The sequence below is a fragment of the Sinocyclocheilus grahami genome, unplaced genomic scaffold, assembly GCF_001515645.1.
Source record: "Sinocyclocheilus grahami isolate Dianchi unplaced genomic scaffold, SAMN03320097.WGS_v1.1 scaffold34.1, whole genome shotgun sequence".
Lineage (NCBI taxonomy): Eukaryota > Metazoa > Chordata > Actinopteri > Cypriniformes > Cyprinidae > Sinocyclocheilus > Sinocyclocheilus grahami.
The window spans coordinates 1,319,076-1,332,860 of NW_015505213.1; the positions used below are offsets into that span (position 1 = coordinate 1,319,076).

Sequence of the window (13,785 nt, forward strand, 5' to 3'; positions counted from 1 at the left end):
TTATGGGGACTCTCCATAGGCGTAATGGTTTTTATACTGTACAAACCGTATTTTCTATTGCCCTACACCAACCCTACCCCTAAACCTACCCCTTACAGGAAACTTTGTGCATTTTTAGATTTTCAAAAAAACTAATTCTGAATTATTTATAAGCCTTTTGATTTACAGGGACACTGAAAATGTCCTCATAAATCCCCTTCTCGTTGTAATACCTATGTCATACCCATGTTATTATACAAATTTGTGTCCTCATAAACCACATAAACATGCACACACATACACACAGACACACACACACATTGGGGTCTCCCACAATATTCAAGGCCTATCAATGCAATATGCAACATCATCCAACATCATCATTCATGGATGAATTTTGGTTCTGGTTGGAATTCACTAACACTACAGTGTAGCTTTTGCAGAGGTCGCCAATCAATCCAAAATGTTCCTTAACAAACATTGCAGAGGTCACGGGGGCACCACTATTATCACCTATTTAGATGAAAGGGTAAGAAAAACACTTGGGAAATATAAAATAATGTTATCAGTATTGATCATCAACCACTCAGTCTGGCCAAAAACTGTACGTAACATCCCGATGGGCTAAACATATATAATTATGTGATAATCTCCACAGCAAATGCTGTTTTTCTTGTTTCTTTTGGAGCTCAGCTGTGGTCCCGTGCTGTGATGACCATATAAGGCTGCCTTCAAGTCAGTGGACGCTCTGTCGACCTAAACAGCAGAAGCAAGTGAACTCCCAAACAAAGCCCTTATAGGGAATAGTATGCCTCCAGCCAGACTCGCAGTTTACTCCAAAATTATAACATTAGGCAGGGAAAGTCAGAGGATGGAGAGGGTCTTATTTTCCTGCCACTTTCCCCCACCCTTCCCTTCCTCTGGTGGGCTGATATAGGGAAGTTTACACAAGTATTTTCAAGTACAGTAGAGTTGGCAAACAGCAGGTGCAGCTTCATGCAGCCACTGAGCTTTAAAAGTAATTTGGGGAAGCAATTCCAAAGCTACGCCTTAGATATGAACCAATTTCCTCTGACATTTATAACTATCCATTGTTTGTACATTCACAGTGTATGGTCTAATAATGGCTCAGCAAAAACAGGAAAATATTTTTTCCACATACTCAAGTTCATTTTTAAAAAATAAACTGCAAAATTTTGTTCTAAATTATAAAATTTTACCTAGCAGGCAGGACAGTCAGCTTCTTAGTGACAACCAGCACCAAAGTAATACTCTTTTACTTTTTTTGCAAAAAGTTGCATATTATCTAAAACCAAAGTGTTGCACTTGCTCATGCGACAATGGAGAATAACTAAAACTTCTTGTTGTTTTCTGCCTTAATATATTTTGTGTTTCTTCAGAGTCTGTGTTGTAGAAAGAAGACTAGATGAATTTAACATGCTGACACATTCTGAAAGTATAAAATATTGGGCGTTTCTTAGACGTGAATCTGTAAATGCTCTTCTTTTTTTTCTTTTTTTTTTTACCAACGTTAGGAATCTGCATTATTTTGTCCAAATGACGACAAAATCGCCAGTCGAAAACACAACGGATGGAAAATGGTCATTTAAATGGCCTATAATCGTTTGGGGGCGAGACAAACAAACAAAGTTTTTCTATGATAAGCTGATTTAATTAAATGAGGGAATTTCCTGTGTCCTGTACACAGATTCACAGCATGTTCTTTGGGAAGTCCTTTCATTTCAGCACTTGAAGATCATTGAGCTTTCACAGAGGTTTTTATGGATCAGCAGTTTCACTCCAAATGTACTGTCCAAAATCCAACCTAAAAAGTTGAGGCTATGTTTTATTTAAAAGAAATTCTGCTTTTTTAACATGATAGAAGTAAAAGGTAGCACGAATGAGCCTTGGCCTGTGTTCAAGTGGGCCTAAAGCCCAGAAGATCATGTGACCATGTGTTGTGCGGATGGATTTTTGTGACCTCTGGTCCTGTGAAAGGTTTTCTCCTCTCTTCTCTACTCCTCCTCATCCTTTTCTCATTCCAACCATATGGTTTACTTTTTCTCATGAGCAGCTGTGTCATTTCAGTTTCTTCTATTAACAGTTTTATTTAGATGGACGTTCATACAAGGTCAACAGCTCAAGCTTTAAAGCTGTTGCAATGACAATCTATACTGAATATAATGCTTCCTAGATCAGTCTCATTAAACATAATTTTGCCATTAATGACCAAAACATGTTGAATCCATGATAAGACTGGATTAAACGGTTAGATATTAGGCCAGCTACTGGTTTTAAGAAATAAAGAAGAGTTCCAGCAGGAGTCTGTCAGGTGATGCAGAATTGTGTTAAATCATTAGAGGAACAATCAGGTAAGCAGCCTAAAGATAGACCACAAGTGTGCTAAAGTCAAAAACACGGATAAACTAATTCACTACTGAAGCTCCAAGTAAACTGGTAAAAACTCTACTAATATTACCAATAAAACTGTTAAACTTCCTTTTTCTGCCAAGCCTGATTAAACCTAACTTCTGCCTCATGCACACACCTTTTACCTTCACTACGAAAGATATTCTGAAAAAGCTGTCAGAAATTTCTCCAAAGTATTCAAATAGTTAGATTTACACAGCTAATTCACACAGAAATGAAAATTCAGATATTATTGATTCACTTGCACGCAGTTCTAAACCCAGTTTGTTTTTCTGTGGAACACAAAAGTTTAATTTCAGCCACACAAAGATCTTGCATTGTAAAATTGGGAAATTGAGTTGCATGGGCCACATTTATAATATTGTACGTATGGTGCTTTTGCATTCTTTTTAAAGCTTGGCACTTTATTAAAATGTTGCCAGATTATTCTCTATTAAACTGCACAGGAAAGAAAAGGTCGAAAAGGTTTAGAAGGACATGAGGTTAAGTTTTTCAGCTGTATGACTGCAGAATACGTCTTAAGAATGTTCATGCTACTGATCAAGTATAAATGGATAAATGACAACATACTATGTACTGAATTGAATGACTAGCCTACTTCCCCTACATTTTACTTCATCTTGATATATTTTTTCTAGACTTTCTCACACTATTGTCTATGCTTAGTTGTCTGTGCATGTCATCACTACAATGGGAAATGAGAGGACAGTCAGTTGACACTGTCTGCTGTTCACCACAACGTTCAGCAGAAACGGCATTTGACAACCATATTTGGAGAACAGGAAACTCTTTGGTTTGTCAGGCTCACTGCTTCTCTCATTTTACGCACTTTTCTCAACCATTTCCTATGACAGACTCTGCTGAAGTCAAGCTTTTGCGTGAAAGGGCAGATGAAAAGACATGCTTTCTATCTTAACATCTCATGAGATACTCTATCACGATGTTTTGACTAGAAGGTTAGAGATGCCTGATTTGTTGAAAGTCTTTGCTCAAAGTTATAATTTAATTCTGTTAATTAAAAAAGAATAATTCTGTCATAGTTTACTCATCCTCATGCTGTTCCAAACTCATAGAAGTTCTTTCTCCAGTGGAGCACAGATGACAGAATGACAGTCACCATTCACTTTTACTGCATGGAAAACAGATGCAATGAAAGCGAATGGTGACTGAAGACACTAACATCCTGATGTCTTTTTATGTTTCACGTAAGAAATATAAACATTTGGAATAACATGAGGGTGAATAGGCTAAATGTTTACAGAATTTCCATATCCCTTTTTTGCGAAATATCACTTTAATGGCAACATAAAATAACTGTCAAAAACATCTTTCAAAGCAAATGAATGTTGACAGCTTCAAGTTTCAATATTCAGTGAAAGATTAGTTTTCCTCACACAACTCTGCACTGAATAATCAACTTATTGGTATGCATTCACAACGATTTACATAGCTGAAAGCCTCCGTGAGCCCACAACTAAAACAGTAATACTTCAAATAATTATAATAATAATATGGAGGTATACTCACAAGGCTGACGAAAACTTGGAAAGTTAGGGTTTGGAGAGTCCTGTGACAGCGAGGTACTCCAAAGACGAACAGTCCAAATTAGACAGAAAAGCCTGAGAACATCATTTAAACGGAGATGCGGATCAGTAGGCGGGGCCGAACAGTCGATCTGCGATGTGATTGGTCAGCGAGCTTTGACCGTTCAGAACAGTCTCCTCGCGAGCATCCTTTTAAATGTTCTGTTTCAACACCATGTGTGAAACACTTAAATGCTGCAAGAATACAGCTAATTACAGCGAGTGCTGCGTTCTCAGACAGAAGACAGTTATGATAAAAGTGGAAAATGAAAGTGAACAGGAATTCATTACTGCACAGCTCCTCTCATATTTTATAATTGTTAGTTTTTGCTTAAAGAGTCAGTTGACAGTAGCCACGACTTGCTTTGGCTAATTTCATATCTAGCATTTTATTTTTTCTTATTGCACAATTAAGCATGTCTAATATATCCTAAACACAAATCTTTATAATTTGATGCAATCACTGTTTTATTTGGGGGGGGATGCTCACAGGTGATTTTTTTTCCTGTTTTTTTTTCTTTTTCACACCGAGTGTCATATTTCAAACATGCTCTTTATACTGTTGGAAAAAAAATTGGCAAAAAATTATTACGTACAAAGTTTTTTTGTTGTAGGAAATGACATGATTACTGAGGAAATTGATTTAACATGATTTAAATCATATTTATACAATATTTTGAAATGATTTATGATTATTCCACTTCTTATATACATGATCATAGTTTTAAATATGCAGTCATTCGTGTTTTTATGATGGATTTTCAGACCGTTTTAGTAGCCCCTGTTTTTTTTTCTTTTTCACACCGAGTGTCATATTTCAAACATGCTCTTTATACTGTTGGAAAAAAAATTGGCAAAAAATTATTACGTACAAAGTTTTTTTTGTTGTAGGAAATGACATGATTACTGAGGAAATTGATTTAACATGATTTAAATCATATTTATACAATATTTTGAAATGATTTATGATTATTCCACTTCTTATTTACATGATCATAGTTTTAAATATGCAGTCATTCGTGTTTTTATGATGGATTTTCAGACCGTTTTAGTAGCCGAACACAAACATTTGTCGCAGAATCTGGAATATGGAAAAATGTCAGATTTAGAGTTACAGTTCAACCAAAAATGAAAATTCTGTCATTATTTTTAGATGCCCGTGTCATTCCAAAACTGTGAAGTTATTTCTTGCGTGAAACACAGAAGGAGATGTTTCGCAGTATGTTCACACTGCTCTCTTCCATGCAGTGAAAGTGAACGGGAACTAGGAATATCAAGGAATACGCAGAACAGAGGAAAGAAACAGAAAGAGCCCAAGCGAGCAAAGGGAGATCCCCTAGACTACATGCCATACACTACATCTGGACGAGGCGAATCCCCTGAGATCCTTTTTGGGACCCTTATCGTTACGCACATCACATTCCGTCCCCTCCATTCCCACAACGGGCTCCTGCTATCTAATGGAACTTCCTATATAAGGACAACCTCCGATTGCATTCCGTAAATCAAGTCTGTGATGTTTCCAGGGAACAGGACCGTAGCTGGTATGTTCTGAGGCCTTGCTGCGGTCCAAAAGAGAGATGGGGAGAAAACAAAGCCTGCAAGGAAAGAAGCGCCTCTGTCACTGGTCAGCATCAAGCTCTCCTGGATGTGCGAAAGGGAAGGAAGGGAGGTAGAGAGTGTCTTGGAGGCGGATGGAGGATGGGGGTGTACAGTGAGAGTGAAAGTGAGAGGTTGCGAGAGAGAGGCAGAGATGCACGGCCTAACCGGGTCTCTGTTGTGCCATATAAGGACAATGGGGTCTGCCTGGAATCTCGGCTGTATTCTGTGTTTAGAAGGGAACACCGAAAGACTTGGACCGAGTGACTAAATATGGTGCAACAGCAGTGTCATTGTTAAGACATATAGGCATTCATTGGGATATCTTTCGACTGTTTACTCACCAACAATAAACTTCGAAATAGCTGCAGACTTTCATTCCGGCAAAGACTAACACCAATTAAGGAATGTGAGGTATTGCACCTGCACATGCTGTATGGTGCTGTAGAAATAGGAACATAAATATTTGTTTAATAGTTTGCTACTTCGTACTATAGAGAATTTTGTAGTTTGTATAGACAGAGACACTAATACTGAACACAGTTGACAGGCTATATCAAATCTTGTCTGAACTTGTGATCATAATAAAAATGATGATGTTATATTTTTTACTAAAATGTCTTGCAAATAAGCAGTGCACCTTTTTATCATCATGCACTCTAAAAGTGTTTATAATATTACATAAAAACAGTAAAACGCCTGTTAATTGGTAACTGTAAATTACCTTATACACTGTAAAAAAATCAAAGATGTAAATAATGACACAAGAAAATAGAATTTCACTCTTTCTACTTCAAAATTTGTGAAATAATGAAAAGTGATAACTGTTTTAAAGTAAATCCTATACCAATTTCTGTCCGTTTATACAGCGAAGAACTGTAAATGGCTTAACATCACATTATATGCAATTTTTTTTATTTATTTATGGTTTTTGCAAGTGAAACCTATTCACAGAAGTTCATATCCATCACATGTGATTATAACTTTTTAAGGACATATTATTTATTGTGTGCATTGCATTGCAACTTTTTCTTTTATCAAAATAAAATTTATGGCATTATTTGACAACAAAAGAAGATATTTTGATATATGCACAAGCTGCTTTTTTCTGTACAACGAAAGTGATTAAATGACAAAACTGTCCATAAAACCATAAAAATAGTCCATGTGACTTGAAATGAAAGTCTTATGGTCTTTTTATTTTTTGTACACCATTGACTTTCAATGCACAGAATAATTCAGTGACAATAGTCTGGTAAACATCCCTTTTTAGTTCTGGGTGAACCGTTCTTTATTTTCAGTAAGTGAAAAACAATCAAATGTAATAAAGGAATTATAATACTCCTATTTGGACCTGAGTTTGGCTTCAAAGCAAAGTCCTATGTCTGAATACTTAGTTGTTCTCTTAGTGGAAGAGCAGTATCTCGGGAATTAGTCCTGACAGTGTGTCTGAAGGAGAACAGAAGGAGGGAATGGGAAATATGTGCTAGATTAAAGCCGAGTGAAGCACAGGCTGTTCGGGGTAGATAGTCTCCTGAGACTCATCCAAAAACTAATTTGTAGTGTACTGAAGCCGTTCAGAGTAACTGGTGCATTAAGATTTGCCTACATTAGTAAAAGAACATCATCACCTTACTAGACAAAATCTCACTACAAGGTGCATATGAATCCACTTACAGTGTCACAAGCACAGCAATTTTGCTGTGGCTTTACTTAGTCATGGACATTCAAAAACAGGAAATTACATGTATACTGAGTTAAAACATTACTAAAGAAGAACAAAGTGTTTGTTATCTATAATTTATCTATGTGCACATTCAGTTCTCATAAAAATCCTGAGTACATGCATAAGTACACACTATTTTAGAGGGTCATATGTGACCCTGAACCACAAAACCAGTCATAAGGGTCAATTTTCTTAAATTGAGATGTATACATCATCTCAAAGCTGAATAAATAAGCTTTCCATTGATGTATGGTTTGTTAGGATATGACAATATTTGGCCGAGATACAACTATTTGAAAATCTGGAATCTGAGGGTGCAAGACTCAAAAAATCTAAATACTGAGAAAATCGCCTTTAAAGTTGTCCAAATGAAGTTCTTAGCAATGCATATTACTAATCAAAAATTATGTTTTGATACATTTACAGTAGCAAAATATCTTTATGGAACATGATCTTTACTTAATATCCTAATGATTTTTGGCATAAAAGAAAAATCAGTAATTTCGACCCATACAATGTATTTTTGGCTAATGCTACAAATATACCCCAGCGACTTAAGACTGCTTTTGTGCCCCAGTGTCACATATATGTTTGGATATATTTGTCCTCGGTGGAACGTGGTTCCAGCTTAGCAGCAGGAGAGCAAGCAAATATTTGTCTGCTCATATTTATTCAAATTGTTTCACATGTTCTATCTGTAGATGATAACCTTTTACTAAAAGAAAATATTTCCTGATAATGCTCTGGGAAAACTTCAACATCAACCTTTCAACAAACTGCTTTATTACCCTTGATCTGTGATAATATTGAGAGCGAAAAGCTAAACAAATCAAATGAAGTATTGAGTGAGTATGAAGTGACTTACCTTTTAAGGAAAATTAGGACATTTGAAGAACTTGGCAATGGATGAGGTTTACAGTGTTTGTGAGCTTTGCTGCTTTAAGGTGAAAGAAAACCAAACATATAATGACACAACTGAGATTCTCAATGAGAAGCACTTAAGAAATTAAAGAAAGAATGATTATAACATGTCTTATTCTTCTGTATGAATTCATTATTATACAGTTTGAAGTTGGAAGTGAGAACAGCTTAAGTAAGAAACAGTAGTTCAAATGTCATTTCTAGACAGGCTGGCTTTGGCAAGATGATAAGAAAGTGAAGGATGAAAACCAATCAAAAGAAAGAATGTTCCAAATTCAAAGTTCAAGGACCAGGAAGACTCATTTTAGAAGCTAGCCAACAATCCAGGCTTGTTTTGGAAATTGTGCCATTTAAAATGAACAATAAAAGCACTTATCTTAAAATATGTTTAAAGGAACACTCCACTATTTGCACACCATGGGTGCAGCAAGGCGCAATGATATTATGCAGCGCCTGAAAAGTTTTAAAGTGACGTGACATGTGGCCAAGTATGGTGACCCATACTCGGAATTAGTGCTCTGCATTTATCCTATCCAAAGTGCACACACACAGCAGTGAACACACACACACCGTGAACACACACCCGGAGCAGTGGGCAGCCTTTTATGCTTCTGCGCCCGGGGAGCAGTTGGGGGTTCGGTGCCTTGCTCAAAGGCACCTCAGTCGTGGTATTGAAGGTGGGAGAGAGCGCTGTACATTCACTCCCCCCACCTACAATCCCTGCTCGAGACTCGAACCTGCAACCTTGGGTTACGACTCTCTAACCATTAGGCCACGACTTCCCGAAAATAGGCTTAGTTTAGAAGATACCTAGCTGGGGACTATTTTCAGGCGCTGCGTAATACCATTGCGCCTGCTGCACCCATGGTACGGCAGCAAAGTTCCTTGATTATTATGCCGGAATGAGAGTATAGTTCCTAGCCATATCGGCCTAGAAACACACAACTTTTCATCGTCGTAGTGCACGATGTAACTACAGAAGAGTCAGGTTTTAAATAGGAAAAATATAGAAACTCTTTGGTCATTTTTGAGCGAGATGCTAACGGTCTAATCAGATTCAATGATCTATGCTAAGCTACAGCTAAAAGTGCTACCGCCAGACCCGGAGATCGGCTGAATGGATTCGAAAACGGTAAAACTCAACTGTTTAACTCTAGGGGAGTTGGAAAATGAGCCTATTTTCAAAAATAGTGGAGTGTTCCTTTAACGTTTTCAATTCAGACTGCATAAATTACCACAATTTACATGCTTCATCATTGTTGATATTAGTTAAAAATAGAACAAAAACAATAAAAAATGGGTGTACAAAAAAATAAGGCTGCTGTTATTTTACAGCAAAAGTCAATTTAATATTGTGTATAACAAACATCAGATTCAAAATCAGTTAACTGGATGTCAAATTAAATTTAATATATGAGGAATACGAATATATTGCAAAATGCTGCATTGTTTGTACAGCTGAGAAGCTAAACTGAACAATCAATCACAATGGTTTTATTCATACCGGAATGAGAGTATAGTTCCTAGCCATATCGGCCTAGAAAATCACAACTTTTCATCGTCGTAGTGCACGATGTAACTACAGAAGAGTCAGGTTTTAAATAGGAAAAATATAGAAACTCTTTGGTCATTTTTGAGCGAGATGCTAACGGTCTAATCAGATTCAATGATCTATGCTAAGCTACAGCTAAAAGTGCTACCGCCAGACCCGGAGATCGGCTGAATGGATTCGAAAACGGTAAAACTCAACTGTTTAACTCTAGGGGAGTTGGAAAATGAGCCTATTTTCAAAAATAGTGGAGTGTTCCTTTAACGTTTTCAATTCAGACTGCATAAATTACCACAATTTACATGCTTCATCATTGTTGATATTAGTTAAAAATAGAACAAAAACAATAAAAAATGGGTGTACAAAAAAATAAGGCTGCTGTTATTTTACAGCAAAAGTCAATTTAATATTGTGTATAACAAACATCAGATTCAAAATCAGTTAACTGGATGTCAAATTAAATTTAATATATGAGGAATACGAATATATTGCAAAATGCTGCATTGTTTGTACAGCTGAGAAGCTAAACTGAACAATCAATCACAATGGTTTTATTCATAAAACTATTACTAAAAGTCAAAAATATAATACATTCAACATCTACAACCGGAGTAAGCTGGACAGAATATTTTGGCCTCTTTAATGGCAAATTATTTTAATTGTGATCATATGACTTCCTCTTGTGTGTTGGTTCTTGATGACTGCGGAGCTGGAAACAACAGAAACAGCTGAATGGGATGCAACGTTTCTCAGGCTTATGAAACTAAAAATTACACTTGTTAATCTTCACATTAAATCAATATGTGAAAACAAAGTCAAACTCAAGCCCTCTCTTACCTCAGTTTTATGACTCTGCATTACGATGGCCACGAGGTTCTTGTGAAGGCACTGTTGCTGAGCCTCTTAGGAAGAGTTTTCCTTTGTGCTCTTCCTTACTGCTAAGGAAATGATGGAGCAATCCATACAACAATGGCCTAAAACAGCAAGACAGAGCAATACAAAAAGAATAAAGGAATGGTTAACCAAAAATCAAGCTTGAAAGCCCCTGGTCAAAAGAGCTTCTTGGACATTCTTCCAAATATCTCTTTTTATGTTTGACAATTAAAAAATGGTCAAAGCTGAGTAAACGATGACAGATTGTTGTTTTTTGGTTGAACTGTTCTTTTAATATGCAATGAACAGAGGTTTAGAATAGATAATGCAATGAGCAAGAAACTCATTCATGTAGTAGTTACATCTAGACTCGACTATTGGAGTAGTGTTCTATCAAACACTTACAATGAGTTACGAATGCAGCAGAAAGAATGCTTCTTTGTACTAGACCGAGGAATCACATTCAGCACTTAAATCACTTCACTGTCTACTTGTGTCTCACAGAATGGATTTAAGACCCTTTTATTACATTTTTAATGTCTTTATGGTATTGCATCAACATTCCTTGCTGGTTGTAGTTAAAGTGAGGCTGAAAGTAACAAGTCAGCTCTAAATCACTTATGGACCCAAGCTGTATATCTCTCAGCCAGACAGCCTACGAGCAGTTGACTCAAATTAACACTTTGAGAAAGTATCACACTAATTGCACTCTTGTTTAGTAGTGCTTTTCCGTAATTGAATTTTCTTCTTTCCAGTTACTTTTTATGCATTTTATTTTCTTATTCATTTTTAATTTCTATTTAATCTCTATTTTTTTCTTCTTCCCTATGCATGTGTGTGTTTGTTTGTTTGTTTGTTTATGTCACAGCTGAACAATTTTTAAATCCTTCTAATTCATTTGACTTGCCAACATTTTTACTGGCCCCACCACCAAATATTAGATACCTTTTTTTTTTGCAGGATTTTTAAAAATAAAATAACATTTACTTGAAAAATAAAATAAATTAATACAAATATTAAAATAACAACAAATAGTTTATACTGCTACATTTATAACATTACTCTTTTACAGCTACACAACACTTGAAAAATCTATCATATTGAAAAATGATAGTAATCATTGCTAAATATGAAATTATGTAATATTTACATTTAAAATGTTATGCATGTATTATTTGAATTACACATATTATATTCATAATATAATATAATAATAATAATAATATATGTGAATAATAATATGTGACCCTGGACCACAAATCCAGTCATAAGTAGCACAGGTATATTTGTAGCAATAGCCAACATGGTATGGGACAAAATTATCGATTTTTCTTTTATGCCAAAAATCATTAGGATATTAAGTAAAGATCATGTTCCATGAAGATATTTTGTAAATTTCCAACCGTAATTCTAGAAAACTTAATTTTTGATTAGTAATATGCATTGCTAAGAACTTCCTTTGGACAACTTTAAAGACGATTTTCTCAATATTCCGATTTTTTTGCACCCTCAGATTCCAGATTTTCAAATATTATATCTATGTTGTATCTCGGCCCAATATTGTTCTATCATAACAAACCATACATTAATGGAAAGCTTATTTATTCAGCTTTCATATGATGTATGAATCTCAATTTTAAAAAAAAACTGACCCTTATGACTTGGTTTGTGATCCAGGGTCACATATAATACAATACAATATAATATAATTGTTAGTATATTTGATATAGTATATTAGGTTAAGTGTTAGTTCCCTCACAGTGACCCTGGACCATATTTATTGTTGTGCCTTGTATTGTACATAAATGTTCAGTGTCTTCTATTATGCACGTTGTAAACACTTTTTAAAAAGGTGCTCTATAAAAGTTTTACTTACAAATCATACTTACACTGCTTTGGCACTCGAATCTTCTGTGACATTGAGCTCACTGGCCACGAACTCCCGATCTAGGGGAACTTCAGGCTGACCTGATTCTGAGATACATAGTTTTTTTCAATTTAAGTTTGTTTTTTGAATGTGTGTTCAGTTGTGAGGTGCAATCGAGAGCTAAGACTGAGTGACCGTGCGTATGGTCCTCCTGCAGGCCTCATCTGCTCACCTGCGGTCAGCACCGAGGCGGTATATTGATACTTGTTGAACTGCAGGTATTCTCGGATCAGTTCATTGATGAGCAGGTTCTCGTGGGACAGCGGCGGCCGCGGCGTGCTCTCATCGTCCAGCGCGCTGAACACCTCAGCCCGGATCCTCGCCTTCAGCTGCCCCAGGACCCCACGGGCCTCCAGCGTCTCTCGCAAAGCTACAGATCATGCATTTAAAGGGATAGTTCACCCAAAAATGAAAATTCTGTCATCATTTACTCACCCTCATGTCGTTCCAAACCTGTATGAGTTGCTTTCTTATGTTGAACACAATCAAACAGTTGGTGGTCCCCATTGACTTCCATAGTATTTTTTTCCTACTATGGAAGTCAATGGCAACCACCAACTGTTTGATTACCAGCAATCTTCAAAATATCTTCTTTTGTGTTCAACATAAGAAAGCAACTCATACAGGTTTGGAACGACATGAGGGTTGAAAAGTGATTTCTGTTAAATAAATTTTGGATGAACTATCCCTTTAAAAGCCAGAGACAGAAAGTGAGTTGAGCTAACTTGCATAGCTTATAGCCTACACAACAGTGGAGAGATTTGAGGGTTAACGTTACGTTTAAACATCTAACAACATTAATAACAAACCTTATGACTGAAGATTTGTTATTAAACAAACACGCAAAATAATCATAACGTTGGCGCAACGATATGATGCATTATGACAGTTTATGAGTATTAGCTCACCGCTTTTCAACTCTGTGATGGTTGCCATTGAAACAGAATCGCACTTCTCCGACGCTTCCGCTAGAGGTCACTGTGGCTCTTTCTGCGTCTATAGGTGGGCTAAAGCCGTTCCACTCTAGTACGAAACCAAGTGCAAGTGCACTTTATTTATTTTTATTTAACATTACAAAAATAAAGTTGAACTTAAAAAAACCTGTATTAAACGCTTTCAAATAGCATGCATAAAGAGAGAAATATAAATAAATATTTAAAAAAGGTATGCAAAATTATTAAATTATTACAAATGATAA

General features: G+C 36.1%; 2 protein-coding genes across 4 annotated transcripts in view; both read right to left on the reverse strand.

Moving 5' to 3' along the window:
• Window positions 1-4,009, reverse strand: part of myh11a (myosin, heavy chain 11a, smooth muscle) — a 31,236-nt gene extending 27,227 nt beyond the window's left edge. For all 3 annotated transcript variants that reach the window (XM_016266846.1, XM_016266845.1, XM_016266847.1), the window contains exon 1: window positions 3,937-4,009. The gene's annotated coding sequence lies outside the window, so the exon portion shown is untranslated. The remainder of the gene's footprint in view (window positions 1-3,936) is intronic.
• A 6,228-nt stretch (window positions 4,010-10,237) lies between these two features.
• cep20 (centrosomal protein 20) lies at window positions 10,238-13,591 on the reverse strand. The gene is made up of 5 exons (XM_016266862.1): window positions 13,496-13,591; window positions 12,760-12,957; window positions 12,550-12,634; window positions 10,625-10,761; window positions 10,238-10,496 (listed from the first exon to the last, which is right to left on the reverse strand). The coding sequence occupies exons 1-4, from the start codon at window positions 13,521-13,523 to the stop codon at window positions 10,632-10,634; spliced, it is 441 nt and encodes a 146-aa protein (XP_016122348.1). The 5' UTR covers window positions 13,524-13,591; the 3' UTR covers window positions 10,238-10,496; window positions 10,625-10,631.
• Between the last annotated feature and the right edge of the window lie 194 nt (window positions 13,592-13,785).

Coding starts and splice junctions, on each gene's coding strand:
- cep20 (XM_016266862.1), bottom strand. CDS start 13,523: ATGGCAACCATCACAGAGTTGAAAAGCG. Junction 12,958..13,495: donor CATCACAGAGTTGAAAAGCG/GTGAGCTAATAC, acceptor CATGATCTGTAG/CTTTGCGAGAGACGCTGGAG. Junction 10,762..12,549: donor GATTCGAGTGCCAAAGCAGT/GTAAGTATGATT, acceptor TTGCTGTTTTAG/GCCATTGTTGTATGGATTGC.